Below are 23,000 nucleotides of genomic sequence, written 5' to 3'. Positions count from 1 at the left end.
CCGGCATTTCCTTTTCTGAAGAATGTAGCTTTCTCCTGGTGCCACTGAGAAGTGTTTCCACAGAGTCCTAATCCATGGGGCAGGTAAGCAGTGACGGCCAGTTCAGGGAACCAGAAAGTGCCTGCTGGAGGCCTTGAACTGCCCCCGCCTCCGGAAACTGAAGACACCCTGACAGACTGTTAATGTTGGTAATCTCATCAAGGGATGCTGTGGGTTCAATCTCACTCCCAAAAAATTCTGCTGCAAATTATTTTGATACGTTCAGATGTGTAGACAGCTTTTAATGTTTCTTTTAAGGATATTCTTAAAAACAAAAAGACACTGTTCATGGCACCCTGACAGGCAGAGGGTTGTAAGTCGGGCCTGTGGCTTGGTATTTTCCCATCAGCAGGTCTCTGCTCCTTGAAGCACAAGCGTGATTGCTGGAGTGTTTGTCAGATGATCGGGCACTTGGTGCTTCTCTTGTGTCCCTGAGCCCATCCACCTCACGTCATTCATGCAGCAGCATGTACATCATTGGTTCAGCTGTTTGCTGAGAATGCAGTAATTAAGGGCCAGGAGGAGCTACAGAATTTGGAGCAGCCTGCACTTCGTGTGCAGGTCCCCTGTTCCCTGGTAAGAAGGGAATAGAGATGCCCTGTGGATAGTGTCTGACACAGGGATCTGGAGCAGGCAGCCAGGACCCAACGTGGAACCTACGAACGAGTATCTTTCCTCCCTAAACGGCCTCTGACCCAGACATTCTGCATTTCCGCCTTTCTGCCCCACTTCGCTGAAGTCCAGCGCCTTGACCACTCGGCCATCCCGGTGCGTTCTGCCCCACTTTTCTGCCTGGACTTAAGGCCCTGTTTTGTGCAAGTTCTCCAGCAAGGTCTTGGTTGCTAGCTGACTTGAGCCTCAGCACCACGGTGTCCCAGATTGGCCTTTTCAGGCACTTGCTGTAGGCACAGGCAGAGAACCTGCACTCCCTCTGCTGCTCGTTTCCCACATTCTTCAGCTCGGATCGGCTTGCATTTTTAGTGCATGGAAATTGTAAATGCTGAGCAGGGATCCTGTGGACAGAGAAACTCCGTGATTTGCCTGCAAATGGGCCTAACTTCAGGGGACTGTGGAGACTGTGAGCATTTGAAAATGATTGAAGGGCCATGCCGGGTTATTAGGCCTGCTGCATGAAGGAAGTGAACAAATCGTGGGTAATAATGGCTGTTTCTTTGGTTTGCTTTCTGTTCTTTTAAGATTTATTTATCTGAAAGGCAGAGTGGTAGAGAGCAAGAGAGAGAAAGATTTTCCGTCTGTTTCATTCCTGAGTGGCTGGCCAGGTCTGTTGCCAGGCTGAAGTCCGGAGCCAGGAATTGCATCCAGGTCTCCTGCATGGGTTGCAGGGGTCTGAGAACGTGGGCTGTGTTCCCGTGCTTTCCCAGCTGCAACGTTAGCTGGGTTGGAAGTGGAGCAGCCGAGACTCGAACCAGCCCTCTGGTAGATATGGGATGCCTGTGTCTCAGTCGGTGGCTGACCCTGCTGCTGTCCCCACGGATGGCTGTTTGATGTCTAACTTTGACCCGGATCGTATTTTTAAAACTATTCCTTGAGAAACTTGCTAATGTGTTTGTAACGAATGGAGATGAGGGTAGATTTTGTTCTGTATATGCTAGACATGGATATTTCTATGAGTTTTGTTTATCAAATATATGTGACCGTTTTCTTGAGGTATAGTTGATATGTCGTGCAGTCTACTCATTTAAAGTGCACAGTTAATTTTTTGTGTGTATATTCACCGTCGTGCAGCCATCAAGCAGTGGTTGGGGGCATTTTCATCACTTACAGGAAGCACCTGCAGGCGTCACTCATCCTTCATACCCACCCCTGTGCTCTCCTGGTCTAGGCAACCACCAGCTCTTCCTGTGGCACTCTGCTGATTTGCCCTTCCTGGACATCATGTACAAATGAAATAATGCAGAATGCATGATTATTTTCTTTAACATAATGCTTCCATTCATCATAATTATAGCATGTGTTGGTACTTTATTTTTTATGGCCGAATAATACTCCATTGTGTGGATAATACCATATTTTACTTGTCCATGAGAGATTTTCACTTGGGGGCTGCTATAAATGATAGTGCTGTGAACACGTGTGTGTCATGGGTGTAGGTGGACACATATCTGTGGGAGTGCTGGGCAGTTGTGCAGAGCTGCTGTGGAAGGAACTGACGGATCAGCACTGCAGGCTTTTACAGATAGACCGGGACTTTGTATGTGTTGGAGTAAACGCTGTGTTCTCTCTGCAGTTTTCCGGTGAGAATGCACAACGCTTGAAGAAGACCTATGGCAAGTTTTGTGGGCAGCACAACCAGTCTGTGAACTACTTCAAAGACCTCTACACCAAGGAGAAACGCTTTCAGACCTTTGTGAAGGTACTGATGTGAACCGTGAACCTGTCCATCATTGTCACGAGCAGTCATCACTCACTGTCCATCTTAGCCGTAGCCTCTGCCTTGCGTGGTTCCTGATGACTCATTTGCTGTCTTGCAGAAGAAGATGAGCAGCTCGGTAGTAAGGAGGCTTGGAATCCCCGAGTGCATACTGCTCGTAACCCAGCGGATCACCAAGTACCCAGTTTTATTCCAAAGAATACTGCAGTGTACCAGAGGTGAGTCTGCTTTCGATCGCTGTCTCATCAGCCAGTGGTCTCTTCCCAGGTGCTCAGCAGTGCCGGAGCCCGTGTGGGGGAGCTACTTCATACTGGGTCTAAAAGAGAATCCTCTGTCTGATCCTAAAAACAGTTTTCTTGAGTAAAATTGTGGAATGTTTTGTCACTGGGGTGAGGGCGGACAGCAGCAAGAGGGAAAGGAAACGCTGTCGGCTCCCCTGGGAGTCTGGTGACCGGTTCTCCCTGTGAGGGCTGGAACTGCTGCCACCGCTCAGTGCGTCAGCATTAACTGATTCCTCTCTCTCTTGCCAGTGCTGGCTTATAGGCAGTTCTGTAAAGATCAGGTAAAACAACTGCTGGCTCTCTACTGCTCTCCCTCCCTAAAAATCAGTGGGTCCTTTCATTGTGAAACTTAGCTCATACTCAGTGTTGTCCATGGCACTAGAAACTTCTGTCTTGAGAATGAGGTTTAGGATGGCACGAGGGATAGGCACGTGGCCTCCAGCTCCTGGCTCTCCTGTGGTTGTGGAACCACAGAGGGCGTGGCGGCAGGAGCAGGAGGCTGACCCGGCTCCCTCTCCCCTCGTCGGCAAGAGCCACTAACGACAGAATTATCCTTTGCTGCAAGACAACGAGGCAGAGCAAGAAGCCCTCACCCAGTGCCTGAGCCTGGTGAAAGAGGTGATCGGGGCTGTGGACAGCAAAGTGGCGAGTTACGAAAAGAAGGCACGGCTCAGTGAGTTCTACACCAAGACGGACAGCAAGTCGATCATGAGGATGAGTAGCGGTCAGATGTTCGCCAAGGAGGACCTGAAACGCAAGCAGCTCGTGCGGGACGGGATCGTCTCTCTCAAGAGCTCCGCTGGCCGGCTGAAAGGTGAGGCGCCCTTCGCCCCCGGGCCTGTGCGTTGGTGGGGGATTCGGCAGTGCCTTTCCCGCAGTAGCCACCCAGACATCACCCGGAAGCAACAGTACTTCTAGTGTCACAGAGAGAGAGAGAGGTCTTCCGTCCGCTGGTTCGCTCCCCAAATGGCTGCAACAGCCAAGGCTGGGCCAGGCTGAAGCCAGGAGCCAGGAGCTGCTTCTGAGCCTCTTGCGTGGGTGCAGGGGCCCAAGCCCTTGAACTGTCTTCCACTGTTCTCCCAGATGCGTCAGCAGGGAGCTGTATGAGAAGTGGAACAGTTGTGACTAGAACCAGCCCCTGTGTGGGATGCCAGTACTGCGGGCAGCAGCTTACCCACTACACCGCAGCGTCCGCCCCCTCTGGTGGTTTTAATCTGATATCCAAATGGATTGGTTTGCGGTAGCTTATAAATGAAATGAAGATACAGTGAAGTCTCAAAGTATTTTTTTTAAAGATTTATTTATTTATTTGAGAGGCAGAGAGAGAGAGAGAGAGAGGTCTTCCCTCTGCTGGTTCACTCCCCAGATGGCCACGTGGCTGGAGCTGCGCCAGTCTGAAGCCAGGAGCTTCTTCCAGGTCTCCCACGCAGGTGCAGGGGCCAAGGACTTGGGCCATCTTCTACTGCTTTCCCAGGCCATAGCAGAGAGCTGGATTGGAAATGGAGCCGCCAGGACTCAAACAGGTGCACATATGGGATGCCGGCACTGCAGGTGGCAGCTTTACCCACTACGCCACAGCAGCAGCCCCTTCACAGTATTCTGAAAACCTTGCCTCATGGGGTTGGCGCTGCTGGGCCCTGAATTGCAGCGCCAGCATCCCATGTGGGCACCAGTTCGAGCCCTAGCTGCTCCACCTACAATCTAGCACCCTGCCAATGCACCTGACTGACTCCTGCCGAGCTGGGATTCTCTGCCCTGGGCAGCTGCAGTCTCGGGGTGTGCCCCGGAGGTAGAAGCCCTCTGCAGTCTTCAGCTGCCAGTAGTCACCGTTCTCTTCCCTCCCCATTTCCACTTCGCAGAGGTCCAGGCCGTCCTGCTCACTGACATTCTGGTTTTCCTTCAAGAGAAAGACCAGAAGTACATCTTCGCGTCACTGGTAAGCAGAGTCACTGCCCTGCTGAGTCTCAGCGTCTGGGCGGGCGTGGACTTCAGCTCTGGCTGTCGCTGCAGCGCGAGCTCTGTGGATGGAATCGGGAGACACCTCTCTCCATCACAGCAGCTGCCGTTGGTCTTTGAACCACATGCTTTTGAGAGCATCTGGTCTTACCCACATCGCCGACCTCCTTAAGAGGCAGGCGCTGCGTTTGTGTGCGATGGACTTCCCCTGTCCCCGCCTTTCAGGACCAGAAATCGACGGTGATCTCCTTAAAGAAGCTGATCGTGAGGGAAGTGGCGCATGAGGAGAAGGGCTTGTTCCTCATCAGCATGGGGGTGAAGGACCCAGAGATGGTGGAGGTCCACGCCGGCTCCAAAGAGGAAAGGAACAGCTGGATCCGCACCATTCAGGACACCATCAACACCCTGTGAGCCCGCCCGGCCTCCGCGCCGCCCTGTCCCCGTCACAGTGGACGGTGACTGAAGGTTGGTGTCTGAGTCGTGTCCTGTGTTTGTGTCTTAGGAACAGAGATGAAGACGAAGGAATCCCCAGTGAGAATGAGGAGGAAAAGCGAATGTTGGACACCAGAGCCCGGGAGTTGAAAGGTTAGCAGGTGGGGTGGGTGGTTCTGGGCCCCCATCGCGGCCATCTCGAGGGCACAGGAGACTGAGACACTCCCAGGGGCACCGATTCTCCCGTCTCAGTGTCAGCGTCACCGGATGTTTTGCAAAATCATGGGCGCTTCTAAAATCCACACAAGAAGGAAGAACAGAATTTGAGGGTGAGAATTCTCAGTGGATCTGTTTCACACGTGTTCATCAGTGAGCTGGGGCGGGGGGCTTGGAGACAGACTTGTACCCTGTTTGACACTGTTTCTTGGGTAGCCTTGCTAGGAGCCCTGCTGGCCGGGGAGTCTGGCCCCACTGTACGGGTGAGGGCACTGAGGACCGTGAGACCAAGCAGACCGGGGTCATACACGCTGAGCGGAATCCGCGCTCTGTCTTACAACAGTGTGGCCTCCCAGTGGTTTTGAACATTCCGGGGTAAGGCCTGTGCTCGGGTAGCAGCAAGGCCTGGAGTCAACGGCTCCCCCCCAGGAGTTTTGCTGGTCCCTGGAGCTGCACAGAGAGCATTGTGTCACACTGCGGAGCCGAATCACATCCTCCTGTGAACTTTTGTTTGACCCCTGGCTAGGGTGCTGCTAGGTGCTGACCTTGCCTTTGGAAACGCACACTCATGAAACGGAGACAGACATAAGTGACAGGCCACAAAGTGGTTCATTAGAGCACTGCACGTGTTGTACATGTGGGAGCCGCCCATCCTGCCTCCTGGGGAGGCTGGGGCGTGAACTGCCTCAGAAGGAACTTAGCTGTCCACACAAGAAGGAGAGCTGGGTGCAGACTAAGAGGGACTCAATGCACCTGCCAGGCGGCGATGGTGTCAGCCATGATGGGTGCTTCAGCTGAAGGGATTGATTTTTCTTTTTAGTTGGCACGCTGAAAATGGACACACCAATGGGACAACTCCTAGATTGGGTTGGGTGAGGCCTGAGCTAGAGAGGAGGCGGGGGTAGTGAAGGACAGGGTCATCAAAACCTGGGCAGCTTGGGACCACTGTTGTGTAGCGAGTGAAGCCACCGCCTACAACACCTGCATCCATACGGTGCCAGTTCGAGTCCCAGCTGTTCCACTTCTGATCCAGCTCCCTGCTAATGTACCTGGGAAAGCAGCGGAAGATGGCCCAAGTGCTGGAGCCCCTGCCACTCACGTGGGAGACCCGGAGGAAGCTCTAGGCCCTGGTTTCAGCCTGCCACAGCCCCAGCCATTGCGGCCATTTGGGGAGAAGGCCAGCAGACGGGAGACCTCCTTCCCTCTCTCTCTGTAACTCTGCTTTTCGAATAAATAAAATAAATCTTTAGGGCCTGCCACTGTGGCGTAGTAAGCTAAGCCTCTGCCTATGGCCCTGGCATCCTGTATGGGTGCCAGTTTGGGGGTACTCCTCTTCCAATCCAGCATTCTGCTTATGGCCTGAAAGCAGTGGAAGATGGCCCAAGTACTTGAACCCCTGCACCTGTGTGGGAGACCTGGAAAAAGCTCCTGGCTCCTGGCTTCTTCCTGGCCCAGCCCTGGCCATTGCAGCCATTTGGGGAGTGAACCAGCAAATGGAAGACCTCTCTCTCTGTTGCTCCCTCTCTGTAACACTACCTCTCAAACAAATAAAAATAAAATGAATAAATCTTTAAAAACTTTAAAAGAAAAAAAGAATAAATAATTTTTAAAAATTAGAAAATAAATAAATATTGGAAAACAAGCAAGCCTGGTCAGCTGAGTGTGGGTGGAGGGACAGAGCTGAGCCGCTCTCCCAGACCTCCCAGTTAGCTGGGGGTGGGAGGGGAGAGTTGCCGATGAGGGAGAGACCACAAGTGGAAGGGTCTCTGTGGAGATGGCCACTGACCGTGGTACTCTGCAGAGAGGGCCGCGGGGACGGGGGCACTCACTGTGATTGTCAGCACACAGGAAGCAGTCGAGACACACCCACCCTCCCGGGACAGTGCAAGGCAGGGGTGGCAGAGGGGTGGCAGAGGAGGAGGCTGCTGGGTGCTCCTGTGGGTGGCAGATCTGCAGAAAGAGGGAAGGAGGCCCTGGAGGTGTGGCCTTGGGCTGGGCGGCTGTAGGGTGGTGGCCGCAGCAGGAAGTGAGCAGTGGGCTGAGCACTACCTGGGTCGGGGACTGCAGTGCCTGCCAGAGGCCGAGTGGTTTCACAATTCTTATTAGGGAGAAAACCATGTGTCTTCAGAGGGACTACTCCTTAACCACGTGATTAATTCTAGAATCAGGATGGTGGTGACTGGCAGATGTCGCCTAACTTAGTCTTCCACCCTCCTGAGGAGGGGCAGGTACTGCCGCTTTCCTCAAGTCCCCACAAGGGGGCGCGCGCGTCCCGGTCTCCTGTCCGACGCAGCCTCTCTCCTCCCTGCAGAGCAGCTGCGGCAGAAGGACCAGCAGATCCTGCTGCTCCTGGAGGAGAAGGAGGCGATTTTCCGGGACCTGGCGGAGTGCAGCGCTCCGCTGCCCGAGGACTGCTCCCCTGCTCACAGCCCCAGAGCCCTCTTCCGCGCCAGCACGCAGGAGGCTCTCAAAGGAGGACCGCTCATGAGAAGCGCGATGAGCGAGGGTAAGCGGCGTGCACCAGGGGCCGTGTGCAGCCACCTGCCAGCGCATACTCTGTTCTTTGTTACTCCCCGAGAAACTCATTCAGTCTCCAAACGAATGAAGCCAGGAGCCCAGGTCTCAGTCCAGGTCTCCCCTGTGGTTAGCAGGAGCCCAGCCCCTTGAGCCGTCGCCTGCTGCCAGTTGCCATTAGCTGGACGCAGGGTCGGGGCTGGAGCTCACACCCGGGCTCCGTGGGGTGGGACTCGGACGTCCCAGTCACTGACGGCGCCCCGTCTGTTAGAGAAAACAGATATCCTGCAGTAGCAGTTGTTGCCGGTGGGCCTCCATACAACGTGGTCCTAAGACCCCTCCACCCCGCCCCCCCACCTGCCCCTGCAGAGGGAGCAGGCCTCATGCTGCTGTGCGTAGTGACCCGCTTCAAGGTCCCATGGCCTCGGCTCCTGTTCCCAGACACTGCTGCTCAGCGGCTCCCATGTTTCACAGCAGACGTTTGAGTCAACACACGCCCCGCCCCGCATCCTCTTTCTGTAGCATTTCTTGTGATCGCGCCTCCAGAGCCCCTCCATTTCTGCCTGGTCTCACACTTGCCCAGTGCAGCGCCTTTGCCGAACTGTTGTGGCAGGGCCGCTGCTCCCAGACAGGGTCCTCGGGTGCTGCCTCCTGGAGGGAGCAGCACGTCTGCCCCGTGCTCTCTCTCCACCAGGCCTGAGTCTTCTCTCCCAAGTGCGTGTACTAGTGCCCAGCGCTCAGCTGGCCTAGGCAGCACCCCTGTGTCAGCACGGTGCGTGGAGCTTGCTGTCTGGCGGGGGCTCCGGAGGCACCCCTGAGGGTGCTGTGTGCTGAGGTCACGTGCGCCCTCACCCTGATAGGCTGCTGCGGGCGTCGGGCCCTGGCGTGCGTGCTCTGGCGGGGAGCGTGGCCGGCAGCGCCTGGCTGTGGGTGGATTTCCCAGGCGCGGCGGGCTCACTCCGTCCAGGCAGCTGTAGCAGCTGCGCCTTGCTGTGCTGGCTGCTGCTCCTTGCCCACATTTTGCAGACTTGGGGAGAGCGGCGTTGCCCTGCAGTGTGGCGATGCTGGTCCCAGCGCTGGCCGCACGCGCCCCGGTTCCCCAGACAGCGTCGTCTGTCCTCGGCGCTTGCCGCCTGCCCCCTGCCTCGCGTGCGGCCACTCCTCTCACCCGCCGCCTGCTTGGCTGTTCTCGCCTGGGTCTGTCTGTCCTCGCGCTCTGCTCAGCTTCCTTGTACAGTGATACTGTGTGCTCACTTTCACCTCCTGTGTCTTCCCCTCCACTGAGTTCCTGTCTCCCGGGTCACCCTGTTTTATGCTCAGCCTGTGTATTTCACAAGCCTGTTGTCCGGGTGAGCTGTCTGACTTGTGGGATTTGACTTCAGTGTTTTTCTGTTGCTCGTTTTTATGTGATGCTAATTTCTTAAATTTTTAGGTTCGGAGAGCTTTTCTGACTTCCTAGGGTTCCCGCGTGTTGTCTTTCTGTCCTGTTCTCTAAGGCCAGGCAGCGTGGTCTGTGGGCTTTCCTGCCTGTGTTTTGTTTGCCCTGCACCCAGCCTCCAGCTCACGTGTGGCGCTTTCTCCCCTCTGAGCTCTGCCCTGGCAAACAGTCTTGGCTGGGGCTTGCACCGCTCTGCATCGGAGTCACCCATCACGTGGCAGGACGCCTCTTCCGGCAGCTCTGGGCCTTGTCCAGAAGCCGTGCTCCGTCCAGTCAGTTGCTGTGCCTCCCTGTTCCTTTTGGAACCCCCTACGCCTCCCTATCTATGCATCGGGGTAGAGGTTTCATCTGTTTCCAGCAGAACCCACTAAAACCCACACGTACCTGAGACCCTCCTCTGAGCAGGGCGGTCATCCTGCTTCCCGTCTGTGTCCCGCGTCACCTTGAGAGAGGAGAGGTCAGTTGTGCGTGTTTTCTCTTTCCCAGTGGAGGTCCTTCAGGGTTTGGTGAGTGGAAGTCTGGGAGGCCCCCTGGGGCAGACGGCCAGCAGCCCTGTGGAGCAGGAAGGCAGCGTGGGCCCTGTGTCCTTGCCTCGCAGAGCAGAGACCTTCGGCGGATTTGACAGCCACCAGATGAACGCTTCAAAAGGTATGGGATTTGAACCCACGTCTTGGACGGGCAGCCCAGATCCCCACACCTGGGAACGGCCTCTGCCGGGGGTGCCAGCCCTCTTCCGCACGCGGCAGTCACTGTGTGCCCCAGCCTGGCCGGTTTTGACTGTAACAGAAGATTCTCTGGCATCTGGGCTACAAAGAGCCAAATCGGAAGCTGCGTCTGCTTCCTCCTGCTGGAGTTAGCTGCCTGCAGGCCGGCTTGAGGTGGGGCAGCAGCAGGACTCGGGGGCGTCGAGTCTCTAAAGGGTCTGGAGCGGATCGTCCGCGGCTAAGCCTGGAAGGACAACCACAGAGCTCTCTGTCTGTCTGTTTTTTGTTTAGGAGGTGAGAAGGAAGAGGGAGATGATGGCCAGGATCTTAGGAGAACGGAGTCAGACAGTGGTCTGAAAAAGGTATTCCTGCCTCGTGTGCGCTCCCTGGCTCCCTCCGTGGCCCACCCCCAGAATCCGTAGCCCTTGGAGCTTTCCCATTGTGATCTTGGTTTAGACGCCTGACGTGCTGCTTTTCATGAAGTCGTACTTTATTTTCAGGGGAAAGCACAGTTTTAAAGAATGAACAGTACAGCGAGGCAGCCCACGCTGCTGGTGCTCAGCCTGTCTGGCTCAGAACACTGTGTCTGCCCTCACAGCCGTGCTGTGGCCTGGGCAGAACTGGTTCCAGCAGGAACTTGCTTTTGATGCCCCAGACCAGCAGGTCTCTGTATCTGGCTGCAGTAGCAAACGGCTGCCCCTCGGGTCTTGGTGTGCTGCAGTGGGAGGCTGCACCGTGAGTGCTGGATACAGTGTCTGCGCCAGGGTGCTCACTTCTGAAGCACTGTCTTGTTTTATAGGGTGGAAACGCTACCCTGGTGTTTACCCTGAAGAGAAACACGGAGGTAAGCTCCTGGTTACCTGCTGCTTCTCACTGAAAGGTTCCCGCCTTCGCCTGCGCCTCTCTGTGCCCTGCAAGCCGAGTGCAGGCTGCCTTTGGCACACAGAGCCGCACAGCTGTTGGTCTCCTGGACTCTTGCTGTTGGCCTGCCCCCGGCCAGCTTCTTGGAGATCTGCTCTGACCGTGACCTCTGACCCTCTGTCCTTCGGCAGCGTCCTCTGTCCTCAGCTTTCTGTGACTGCGGGCCCTGCAGCCTCTCTGGTGTCTTCCAGCTCAGACACACGAGCAGAGTTCGCAGCAGCTTTTTTTGTAACACAAACCTGGTGCCAGAAGCCACAAGTGGACCCTGGAGATGAACTGGGGGTGATTCCAGGTGGCAGCTGTCCCTCTTCTGTATACCTGCCTGTGTGGGGTCACTCCCCACCGTCAGGGCTGTCAGACTGCCTGCTGTGCTGTCCCGGTGCTGCGCTCAAGGCAGCCTTCACTTAACTGACAGTGGCCCAAACACAAGGTCAGGGGCGCTGCCCGGGCAGAGATGCCAGAGAGAAGGCTGGGCTGCTGCTTTGGAGGGAGAAGTGAGGTGCATCATGGGATTCTACTGCATTACTTTGCCACCCTCCCTGTGCCTCAGCTTTTGTGTTTTTTCAATTTATTTGAAAGAGTTAGAGGGAAAGACAGGTTTTTCTGCAGGGTTATGCCCCAGATGGCTGCCGCAGCCAGGGGTGCACCAGGCCAAAGTCAGGAGTCTCTTCCAAGTCACTCACATGGGTGCAGGGCCTCCAGCACTTGGGCCGTCTTCCGCTGCTTTCCCAGGCCATTAGCTGGGTGGGAACTGGAGCGGCTGACACTTGAACTGGCGCCCACGTGGGATGCGGGCACCGCAGCCGACAGCTTTACCTGCTGTGCCAGCACTGGCTCCTGTGCCTGTTTTAAACTCAGCTTTGTCATAGGTGTGCATGTGTGGGAGCCAGCGTGAGAAATGGGGCTCAGTGCTATCAGGTGTCTGACATCTGCTGGGCGTCTGGGAACCCATCCCCATGTCAGAGGGGTGACTGCGTGCAACGCCTGCTCTCTAAGCTGTATTCTCAGTGGCGGTCTTTGTGTTTCTTCCTTTTCTCTTTCATCTTGCTTTTGAGGTCCTGAGGAGCTTTGTCTTATGAACTTAAATTAAAAGAAATATTGCCTCCCACCCCCCCAAATGAAAAACACAGGAGGCTGTTGGTATTGAAGTCTAACTTGGGTGGTGTCCTAATGGAGTCCCCTCACTGGCCTCAGCGTGGGCCCACACAGGCTGCTGGCTAAAGCAGTCGCTGGTCGGCTTTCCCGTGTGGCAGCAGCCTCCGCGGTGTGTGGGGAGGGTGGCCAGGGAGACGGCGGGAGCAGTCATGGCCGAGGCTTCCCTGGGCCGCGGCAGCTGAGAATAACCCTCGCGACAGGCAGAGCCTACTCTCAGGAGACCGGCGTGTTGTGATGGAGTTTTTGCATTTTGTTGATGAATGACTTGTTTTGGGTATTAGAAAAGCAGTACATGTTTTTGGAAGAAAACTGGAAAAATGTTGAGAACTATAAAAAGAAAAGAGAGCGGTGGTGTGCCTTACTTAATAACCACAGTCCCACACGAGGGGCCACTGCTGGAGCCGGGAGAGCAGTCACGGTGCCCACACTGCAGCAGGCCCCGCCGCGCGCTCTCCCCCAGGTGGCCGGGAATGCGGCCCGCGCTCCCGGCCACCTGCCTGTTCAGTAACCCGGCCGAGAGCACCCGCGCGGCGCTCTGCTGGGCTCTTCAGGGGACTGCCGGCGCCCGGGTCTGCCCGAATCCCGATCGCACCTTGTGTTGTCTTGGCAGCAGGTGGTGCAGAGCATCGTTCACCTGCACGAGCTCCTGAGCACCCTGCAGGTACGTGCCTTGCCGGCCGCCGGCCGCCGGACGGGGTTGCTGATGTGGACGTGGGGCCTTCCGTGGTGGGGAGGGTGCCCGGGGCCTTCCAGGACTCGCAGAGGCCACAGCCTGGGGCTGCAGGCACAGCCTGTGGGTATGCCCGTGCACCTGGGCTGCTGCCTGCTTGTAGGCTGCATACCCCATGCCTCTGTGTAGCACTTGGACAGGGTGACCCTGGGAATGCCTCACACTCTGCTCACTTCTGTCCCAGACACAGAACCTACACACCCCTGCACAGCACATGCACTCCCCTCAGCCCCGGCAGTGCCGCTGGCTCCTCTGGCGATGACTGGTGCTTCCTGCGTTCTGTGGGTGCCTGCAGCTGGTCCCCCCCGCCACCGTGTTTCCCCAGGGCGTGGTGCCCTCTGCGTTCTGTGGGTGCCTGCAGCTGGTCCCCCCCCCCCCGCCTCCCGTTTCCCCAGGGCGTGGTGCTGCAGCAGGACAGTTACATCGAGGACCAGAAGCTGGTGCTGAGCGAGAGGCCGCTCACGCGGGGCGCGTCCCGCCCCAGCTCCCTCGTGGAGCAGGAGAAGCAGCGCAGCTTGGAGAAGCAGCGTCAGGACCTGGCCAACCTGCAGAAGCAGCAGGCCCAGCACGCCGAAGAGCGGCGCCGTCGCGAGCGGGAGTGGGAGGCCCGTGAGCGGGAGCTGCAGGCGCGGGAGGCTCGGCTGGCGGAGCGTGAGGAGCAGGTGCAGCGGGGCCAGCGGGACCTGGAGAGGGAGCGAGAGGACCTGCAGCAGCGGAAGGGCGCCTACCAGTGCGACCTGGAGCAGCTGCGCGCCGCCCAGAGGCAGCTGGAGAGAGAGCAGGAGCGGCTGCGGCGGGACGCTGGGCGGCTGGGCCAGGGCCACGTGGAGCGTGACCTCTGCCAGGTAGTGGGCGCCCTGCCAGCCGGGGTGACGAGCAGCACAGGCAGAGGGTCTGTAGGGAGTGCTCTAAGACAGCGGGCGGAGGTGTGCCGGCTTGTACCGGATCTTTGTCACCCACAAGGGCAGCAGTGATGGGGAGTGCGTGTTTTTCTGCTTTTTGCATGTCCAAGAGGTTGAGGAAGAGGATGGCAATGCTGGAGGGTATGGCCAGGATCCAAAGGGCTCCTGGAGCTGACCCCCTAGGCCTGGGCTAGAGCAGCCTTAGGCATGACTGCCCTCCACTCCTGCTACTTTTGTGCCGTGTCCGAAGTCAGGCATGGGGGCTGGTGGTGGGCAGAGTAGGTTAAGCCCCTGCTTGTCATGCCAGCATCCTGGATTGGAGTGCCACTTTGAGTCCCAGCTGCTCTGTTTTCTCTCCCCTTCCTGCCAACGTGCTTGGGAAGGCAGTGGAATGTGGCTCTCGTGGGAGACAGATGGAGCTCTGGCCCTGGCTGTTGCTGGTATTTGGGAAGTGGACCAGCTCTGTCTGCCTTTCAAATAAATGAATAACTCTAAAAATAAATCAGGCAAGTCTCCCACCTGAAGGAGTTTGTCACCTGATGGGGAAACACAAGGATGAGGGAGCCCCCAGAACCCAGGGTCAGGGAACGGCGTGGGTTCACGACTTCCTGAGATGCTGCAGGGGCGGGGTCAGTCAGAGCAGTGGAGGCAGCTGCTGCCCGCACGTGCAGCTGGGAATCTTGTGTGGAGACCTCAGGCCCCACTCCTTTCTGGTTGGCCTTCCGCCTGTTGACACAGCCTCGGGTGTCTGTCCCTGCTGCTGTGGGAGGGCTCTCGGGTCCCCGGCACGCTGGCTCCGGGGTTATTTTGGCGGTATTCCATGGTGATTCTGGACCATGGGCATTTGTGGCGGGTGGAGAGCCCGGCTGCACACGCATCTGCTGCCTGAAAACCCTGCTGTGTTGCCATTTGACTCACTGACCTTGAAATGTGAAAGAAAATTCACTTTTGCAGAGGCGCTGGGAGTCCAGTGGAGGGCACCAATCCGCAAGGCGGCATTCGGCTTGGCCGCTGGGCCTGGCCCTTGCCTGGGAGCGTGGCGCAGCTCCTCCTGCCCTGCAGCCGGCACGTGCCTCTGTGACCCCTTGGCCTCCGTCCCTGTGTAACTCAGCCTTAAGGTCGGAACTCTCCATGTGTTGCATGATGAAGGGCTCTCCCCCGAGCTGCCCCAGCACGGCTGTGTGTTCATGCCCAATGCAGTTGTCAGTGTGCCCAAGGTGGTGTCTTTAAGAAGTTCACAGACATAGTTCATAGTGGGGAGAGCAGTGCGGCCGGGGAGCTGTGGCTGCCCCGCAGTGAGATGTGTGCAGTGCCCAGAAGCCAGCACAGCGGACGGAGTTCAGCCTGGAGTAGATGGCAGGGGTGCTGACGCCTCTTTGCATGCGTGCAGGTCTCCCGTCCACACGGCAAGCTGATGAGGATCCCGTCCTTCCTACCCAGCCCTGAGGAATCGTCTCTGCCGCCCGCACCCGCCGCTGCCAGGTCAGGGCCGTTGGACTCCGAGCTTTCCGTGTCCCCAAAACGGAACAGCCTGTCCCGGACACATAAGGATAAGGGGACTTTCCACATCCTTGGTTCAGCCAGCCAGACTCACAGAGGGCCAGAGGGGCCGAGCCTGCCCCCTGGGTGCTCCTCCTCCTCCTCCACACCCTCCTCCCGCCTGTTTGGCTTAGCGAAGCCGAAGGAGAAAAAGGAGAAGAAGAAGAAGAGCAGAGGAGGCCGCATTCAGCCGGGAGGTGAGACCCCACTCCGCTCGGAGGGGACGGCGCCCTCGGGCCACGGGGATCGCAGAGCTGGGCCTCGCGTGGGAAGACCGCCCCTGCCCCAGACAGGTGCGCCTTTCCTGCAGAGGCGCCGGAACTCGCCTAGACAGAGCGCCCGCGTCCTCCCCTCTTCCTCAGCCCAGCCCCGCAGCTGACACCAGGCGGGGGCATCTGGTGCTGCGGCTTTCAGAAGCCTGGAGTAAGACAGCAGGGAGCCACAGCAGTGCCAGGGCCTCCCCTTGCCCTGCCTCACCTCGCCCCACCCAGGCCTCCGGGTCTCACTGTTAGGTTTGCTCTCACGGTGGCGCGGGGTGCTACAGCACACATTCCGTCCCCCAGCCCCGCTGAGCAGAGCAGTCCCGGTGCTGAGGCGCGAGTGAACGGGGGCGGGGTGAGGAGGGGGCAGAGCCCGCGCACCGAGCCTGCCGGGAAGTCCCGGGTGCCGAAGGTGCAGGTGCCCTGCGCCCGAGCTGGGTCGCCTTGCGGGAGGTGTGGCTGGGGAGGAAGGGCATGAGCGGCCTGTTCCTGAATCTTTCTGTCCTGGCCTTCGCCTCGCAGAAGCTCCTGTGTCAGAAGCATCAGCAGAGGGGGAAGAGATCTTCTGCTGAGCGCCGCCCCCCCGCCCTCCTGCTGCCCTGCCTGCGTGCGCAAGCTCCCCCGCACCGGATGGCCTGTCCTGGGTTCCCAGGGCCTCGGGGAGAGGAGCAGATTGTCTCGTGAGTCAGGGTGGAGAGAGGCCCAGACCCTGCTTTGTCTGTGACCTGTGGGTGCCCAGAACTCACAGGTGGGGCCGGCTGCGCCCAGGCCTCTGTTGAAGGTGGTGGCCCCAGAGTGCAGGTGAGCTCCTGGGCACATCCAGGATCCCTGAGAGCTGAACGAGTTGCCAAACGAGGTCTGAAACTCCTGCTGCCTTTTATTTGGGGGAACATGACCAAAGTGAATGAGCAGAGAGCTTGGACTGTCTGTGTGCTCACAGGGACCGTTGGCCTGGACACCCAGGGCATGCCACAGCACACGGTGTGTGCCCGAATTAGGCCCTTGTAGCTCAGCACGAGTGGCAGTGCTGTGCTGCTGGGCGCATGGCACTTGGTGCTCACCCACGGTCTTCAGAGGCTGTGCCCTCCCCTGTGAGACCAGGGGAGGGCGGGATCTGCCCACCCTGACCTCTCTCAGGGCGCTCAGGGGAAAGAAGATGGCGTGTCGTCACGATCCCCAGGAAGTGCATGGTTTTCCAAGTAGTTTGCCCTCACGTTCTGGGCACCGATAAAATGAGAGGCGCCTCACCAGCTCTCCCTGCGGTGTGACACTTGCTGGTGTCACAGAGTACCCATGAGTGGCACTCTCCCTGGTAATGTTTCTGAAACCTTGGCGGCCCCCAGGGCAGCTCCTGGTGGGACCGGGCAGGGACCACTGGCGGAGAAGGAGGTGCAGGTGGAGGGCTAGGCCTGGCTGCTGCCTCTGCAGCCCACACAAGGAGCTGGCCCAAGACACACTTCGACCCGGGTCAGGAGACCTTGGCCAAGTTCTGTTTCTTAAGCATTTTTCCAAGTTAACGTCCGTCATTAGTAATTGGGCTGTACCCCTCAGAGCTGTCACAGATGCTGCCTGTGTCTTTTCTCCTCTTCCTTCTCCGCTGTGTCCGTGGTCTGTGTGTGCTGGGCTGTCCTCGCTGGCATCCGGTGCCGTCTCTGGGGCCCCGGGAGGCTGCGCTTGCCACATGGCCTTTGGTGCCTGCGCTCTGCTCCTGGAGGCGGGGCCCTGGACATTCACAGAAACAAAACCATCTGTAACCTGGTGCTGGTTGGTGAGGCGCAAGCTGGCCTTGCAGGTGGGGTATTTATCTTTCAGTTTATTTGAAAGAGGTCTGGTTCTGAATGTGTAACCTAGATTTGTTTTATTTATTGTGTGTGTGTATGTGTGTGTGTGCAACCCTGAAGTGCTGAGCTGAGGCGGCCGCTGCGCCGCCAGCTCCCCCACACCCGCCTTCCCAGGGACCTGGCGGTTCCAGTGGAAGCGCAGGCTTGGGGAAGGTGCCCGGGCCTTCCCTCCCGACCCTCGGGCCATCCTTGTCCCAGTGTCTTCCTTGAGGAACCTGCCGCCTCTGTGGGATGCCTTTGCTTTAATAAATTCTCAGCCCCAGAAAGACTTCGAAACTCAAGCCCTCTGTTTTCTGCTGGAGCCGTGGTGCACCCACTACAAAGCCCAAACAGCGACCAGTCTGGTGCTTCCTCCACTGCTCCATACAACTCCCAGGTTACAGCCAAGACCTGCCGTGGCTGCAGGACCCGGCCACTGGCCTGTCACCCCTGTGGCTCTGCCCCTCGCCCCACCCTGCAGAGTGCTGTGCTGGCCGGGAAGGCCTGGCTCCTCCCCGGGGCTCGCAGGCAGGCAGTCTGGAGCCAAGGTGAGCGAGCCTGTGGCCTGCAGTCTGCAGCGGACGCTGTCCACAGCCTGCCACTCCCACCTGGCTGCAGCGGCCCTGGCTTGTCAGGGAACGAGCGCTGTGGAGCAGAAAGAGCACTCCCCGAGAACGGGCGCCCCTGCCGGGCCTCGCCCTCCTGCTTTGAGCTTGGCCGCGAGGAGATCCATTTTTGCTGCTGTGCTCTGGCTGTGATCTTGAGCGCTCGGGGTCCGATCCCTCCTGCCTCACTGTCCTGGGGACCCGGATTTCATCCCGAGACCGCTCCCCACCTCCCTGAAGAAACCAAGTGCCTGGCGTCGTGTGGGTTTGGGCGCACAGATGGAGCTGCCCACCCAGGGTGCCGGTTTCCAGAGCGGAGTGCTCCTCCCGGGAGGAGGAGCCTGTGGCGCCACAGGGCCGTGACACGTGCACGTGCGTGACCCTTGCGGCCAGCTTCCTCAGACAGTCCAGTGTGTGCCTGTGTCTCCTCGGAAGTGGGGAGGCTTAGACCACGCAGCCTGCCTTCGCCGCCGTCTGCAGGGAGGGCCTTGCGGGAAGGTACCAATTCTGCCTTTTTCCTTGTCGTGTCTCAGGGCAGCAGCACTCACCACCGGCCTGTGCTGTTTCCTCCCCCTCCGTGGTCTCCCCGAGGCCTCCGTGAACAGAAAGCACCCATTCAAGAGACCCCTTGGGGCTGTGTTCGGCCCTTTATCTGAGGATGAGGTATAGGGTGCAGGGATTCGATTTAGTTCCCTCCCTTAAAGGGTGGAACCTTCTGGGCCAGAGGTTGCTGTGCATACAAGTGCTGTTTCAATCTTTGTCTCGAAAGCTCTTCCCTTAGCTAGTTCCTTCCTCCCAAGGCCTTGGCGTTGGCATTGGCGCCGAGCTTCACTCCAAGGACCCGCGCCACTGTGCCACTGTGCCTGGAGGTCAGCCCAACCCTGGTGAGGGGACTGTGTCCAGAAGGAGGGTGCAGCAAGGCTGTCCCGGCACCGCGCCTGTGTCGGCTGTGCCCACGCATCCTCTGACACAGGGCAGAGTTGGTTTGCATTGGTTCTTAACCTCTCCTCTGCCACAGCGAAACGCTGCTAGGCAGCTAGAGCTTGGGGGTCCGGAGCCTGCTGGCCAGGTTTCAGAGGGGGAGGTAGAAGGATGGATGGGAAAACAGGCATCTTTTACTTCCTCATCTCATTTAAACTGTCAGGTATCAACAGGTCACGGTCTCCATCTCCCTAAGCTTTGTGGGGGGCTCTACGGCTCCTGGCTGCCCCCTCGCCACGCCCAGCCCCATGTCCCCCACCACGGGAGCAGGCGACCTGCCCTTACGGGGCCCCCACCGTGCTCCACAGGAAGCACAGACCCTGCTCCCCAGACCTTCCCCGCCCCACGCTTCCGCCTCTGGCCAGCACCTGAGGCACAGGCCGTCCCGGGTGCCGACGGGACAGTGCCGGTCAGCCTCCCTGTGGCTGGGTCAGCTGTGGGCTCCTGTGTCACGCACCGCGCGCCCCGTGCTCACTGCTGTCTGCAGATGTCACTGCTTCTGTGCTCAGTCCCATTGCAGGGAAGGAGGCCGGAGCCCAGCTGTTGTGCGTGGACTTGTAATTATGTACACAGTGAGCAGTTGTGAACTGTACCTTTTTTTCAGTGTGTTTTCTGGAATTTTGCCATGACATACTGGCTCTGTATTTGATTTATCTTCCTTCCTAGTTACTGGCTTCAGACTTGTGAAGTCCTCCCAGCCCTCCCAAAAAAATTAAATAAATGAACTTCCTTTGAAGTCTAGATTGTCACTGTGAGTGATCTGCGTGGGCAGAGGTGCCCTCCAGGGTGCAGGGTGCCGTGGGTGGGGAGGAGCGGGACGGGGGTGGGGGGTGGAGGCCTGTGGCGTGACGCCCCTGAGGAGGAAACCATGAAACACACCCGCCGGCACAGGGCCGTACGCGCAGTCAGGACTCGGGTTTCCGGGGCGCACGTCAGTGCCGTCACCCGGGGCCCTCCGCCTTCAGTAAAGTGTGGAGGAACGGAACGCACGCTGGAGATGGCGAACTGTTTCCTCGCAGAGCTGCACCGCGCTCCGGACCCTGGACGCCGTGACAGCAGCCACCAGTCCCTGCCTGAAGAGCTGAGGGCCCAGGAGCAGGAGGCCTGCTGACGTCACCACCTGGAGAAACGGGGAGCCTGCAGGCGTGGGGGAGCCGCATGGGGGCCGTCGGGACTGCGTCTCACAGAGCCTGCCCGTGGGCTGTGCACCATGCACTCAACACACGCTGTTCATCTGGTCCTCTGGTCCCCAAGGCCAGCGCCTCGCCCACCTGCCAGGAGCCTGCCCTCCCTGGGTCCAGGGAAGCTGCAGAATCTGATTTTCCCATCGGAGGTTCTGCTCTTGCCTGCGCCGACCCGGGCACGCCGTTTGGTGCCTGTCGAACAGCAAGTGCGCTCCACTCGCGTTTTCCTGTTGCAGCTGCGTGAGCGGAAGCAGCTGGGTGGCATGCCGTCCGGACTGCTCCTCGCCGGTGCTCAGCGTGCCGCCCGGCCGCCGCGTCGCCGCGTCCCTTCTGTCCCTTCACGGGCTGCACCCGGCCTCACCGCCCGTGGGACGCTCCTGCTTCACTTGAATGTGGCTCGGACAGGAGTCTTCCACACTGATCCTTACCAGTGCCTCGGCCTAGATCCCGTTCAGACCGTGTTGAAACCAGTAAGGACAAGTTTATTTTGATGCCAAAAAAAAAAAAAAAAGAAAACCACCACTTTTGGGTGCATACATCGTTTCTGCATAAAATGCATTTTCCTTGACCAGTTACTGAAGACCCGCCCCGCCCACGGGGAGAAGCGACTGCCTAACAGGTTCCAGGAGCGGGGATGAGCCAGTCTGCCCTCAGATGCCGGCTCCTGTGCCGCCTGCCCAGCCAGCCTGGCTTGCCTTCCTCCCCGCCGGCCCCGGAGAAACCGCCACGTGCAGCAACGCCGAGCGTGGGGGCACCGCCGCGGGAGCCCTGCCCTTCACAGCAATGGAAGTCCGCAGGGGGCCACCGTCTGCCTTCTCTCCAGGACCATGGAACACAGGGCTTTCTCGGGAGTCCTGTATCCCTGGCCATGGCTACCGCCCCAGAAACAGTGAAGCACTGGTCTCCACCCCCTCCCAGCCCTGCAGTCCCCGCCCCACCCCCACCCCCACCAGGAAGCCTTCAACAGGCAGAAGGGAGTTCCCACGGCCTCCCGCCAGGCCTGTGTGGCTGGCTCTGGGCCAGGGTCGGGCTCGCTCACTCACACTGTCAGGAGACAGAACAAGTCCGTTCTCTTCCGGAACAGCGGAAGCACAAATGGGCTCCAGTCCACGGGTGGTCACGCCCACCTGCTCCTGGGGGCCACAGCACAGATGTGGCCTGTGTGACGGTGCCAGGGGCCCGCAGGCCACATGAGGAGACCTCAGCAGAGGGTCTGTGCGGCGGTCGGAGACTTGTTGCAGGAAAACGCGGAGGGAGGATGGCAGGCCTGAGGCGGCCAGGCTGGAGGCAGAAGCAGGACCCAGGTGAGCTGAGCTCTACCCTGGGCAGTGGCACTGCGAGCCCTTGTCATGGTGGCAGGGATGGTGGGCCTGGATGCCACCCCGAGGAGCACACCCAGGAGCCCACGTCCCTCCCTGTGCCCTTGAGATCGTCCCCTGTTCTTCAGGGCCGCAGCTGCAGGCCACCCCAGGGCGGTGGAGCAGCCCCGTTCCCGCCCTGCTACTCCTGGGCTGGGAAGGAGCTGGCCTGCCCTGTGCACCTTGGGTCCCCGTTACAGCCCCAGGCCCCTCTGCACGTGGTGCTGCTTGCTCCACACAGCTCGGCTGCTTCCCCATCCAGGAGTCACTTGCTGTCTCTGGGGACACAGGACAGAGGGTCCAGGAGGCCTCAGGGGGAGCTGATGGGTTGGGATGGGGGGGCAGCAGCTGAGAGGCCCCTCTTCCCCGGCCCCTCCCCCCTTCCCTGGGAGCCAGCCCTGAACTGACTTCCCACTGCCAGTTGCCTTGACAACCGTGCGCTTTCCCACGTGGTGTCTGATTCTGTGGATCAGAGGAGGGGGACGCTGGCAGCTGAAACAAAGCTGCATGCTGGGGGCCGGTGCGGGCCAGCCCCAACTGGCTGCTGCCCTTTCCCACACGTGACCTCCTTGCCAGTAGCTGGGCTGGACCAAGGTGAACGCGGGTGTTCTCACAGGGCTGGCACACGGCCTGCAGTGTGGCCACCAGCCTCAGGATTGCAGGGGCTGCTGCCTGGGCAGTCCAGCAGAGCTGTGCGGTTCAGCTGGCCAAGCTTGACTCCTGCCCACCAGCCACCTCCCCTAGGAAGCCACCTCTGGTGCCAGGCAAACCCACCCCCACCCAGCCCTGCCGCTGGCCTCCCCCAGGCCCCTGGCCCACATTTCCCATCCAAGGCTCCGGTGCCTGGGCGCTGGGAAGTGGCCGAGGACCAGCCTCCCTGCCACCGGGGCTGGGATGGCTGCGATGGCTGGGAGCCCCATCGCCCAGCCTCTTCCCCTCAAAACAGCCCTGGCAGCCCTGCCGCTCCTGCCCAGGAGGCCAGCACACCCTCTGCATCCTGAAACAATGGCCCAGCTTCTCGGAGCTTCATCCCCGCATCAGACAAGGAGCCACGTGGCCTCTGTGGTTTCTGTGAGACCTCGCAGCTGCATCGTGGACGCACGTGGCACTCCCAGGATGGCGGCCTCCGGGTGCGGTGTCAGGAGCCCTGACGGTTCTGGGTTCCTCCAGGCAGAGCCCGTCCGTCCACGTTCTGTCCCGGGGGGAGTCCTGGGCAGGCACTCACTGGGCTGCCCACAGGAACCTCCTTCCACAACCTCGTGGAACTTGGGTGACTGGCTCCAGGCTCTCGCCTCTGACTCAGTAACGCCAGCGGGGACGCGAGCCGATTTGCCAGCAAAGTGAAGCACACACTCCGCAGGGGGACGGGCACGCCCGGAGGTGCAGGCGCAGGGCTGTCTGGGCGGGGCCCAAGAACCACCCCTTTCCTTGTCTTGGAAAAGGGCAATGCAGTGGGGCCAGGTGCATGCCGGGGAATGAAGGTGTCAGTGCAGGAACTTGATGACGATCTTATATTAGCTAAAGAGGATGTAGCCAGTGCCAGTGCTGTGTTTAAATTTTTATTTAAATATAT

General features: G+C 59.1%; 1 protein-coding gene across 26 annotated transcripts in view; it reads left to right on the top strand.

Moving 5' to 3' along the window:
• AKAP13 (A-kinase anchoring protein 13) overlaps window positions 1-19,621 on the top strand; it is a 308,889-nt gene extending 289,268 nt beyond the window's left edge. For 24 of the 26 annotated variants that reach the window (XM_070053466.1, XM_051835156.2, XM_070053462.1 and 21 more), the window contains 14 exons: window positions 2,288-2,413; window positions 2,532-2,649; window positions 3,278-3,526; window positions 4,572-4,648; window positions 4,894-5,075; window positions 5,171-5,253; window positions 7,628-7,822; window positions 9,755-9,916; window positions 10,264-10,334; window positions 10,772-10,816; window positions 12,659-12,709; window positions 13,174-13,623; window positions 15,071-15,416; window positions 16,002-19,621. In XM_070053466.1, coding sequence (XP_069909567.1) covers window positions 2,288-2,413; window positions 2,532-2,649; window positions 3,278-3,526; window positions 4,572-4,648; window positions 4,894-5,075; window positions 5,171-5,253; window positions 7,628-7,822; window positions 9,755-9,916; window positions 10,264-10,334; window positions 10,772-10,816; window positions 12,659-12,709; window positions 13,174-13,623; window positions 15,071-15,416; window positions 16,002-16,051 — 2,205 coding nt within the window. In that variant the 3' untranslated portion in view covers window positions 16,052-19,621. Of the gene's footprint in view, window positions 1-2,287; window positions 2,414-2,531; window positions 2,650-3,243; window positions 3,527-4,571; window positions 4,649-4,893; window positions 5,076-5,170; window positions 5,254-7,627; window positions 7,823-9,754; window positions 9,917-10,263; window positions 10,335-10,771; window positions 10,817-12,658; window positions 12,710-13,173; window positions 13,624-15,070; window positions 15,417-16,001 lie in introns of those variants that run through there. The other 2 variants (XM_051835153.2, XR_007915293.2) reach the window with 2 other exon arrangements.
• Window positions 19,622-23,000: the final 3,379 nt, after the last annotated feature.

Source organism: Oryctolagus cuniculus, chromosome 12 (genome assembly GCF_964237555.1).
Source record: "Oryctolagus cuniculus chromosome 12, mOryCun1.1, whole genome shotgun sequence".
NCBI lineage: Eukaryota > Metazoa > Chordata > Mammalia > Lagomorpha > Leporidae > Oryctolagus > Oryctolagus cuniculus.
This window is presented reverse-complemented; position numbering and strand designations above follow the sequence as displayed.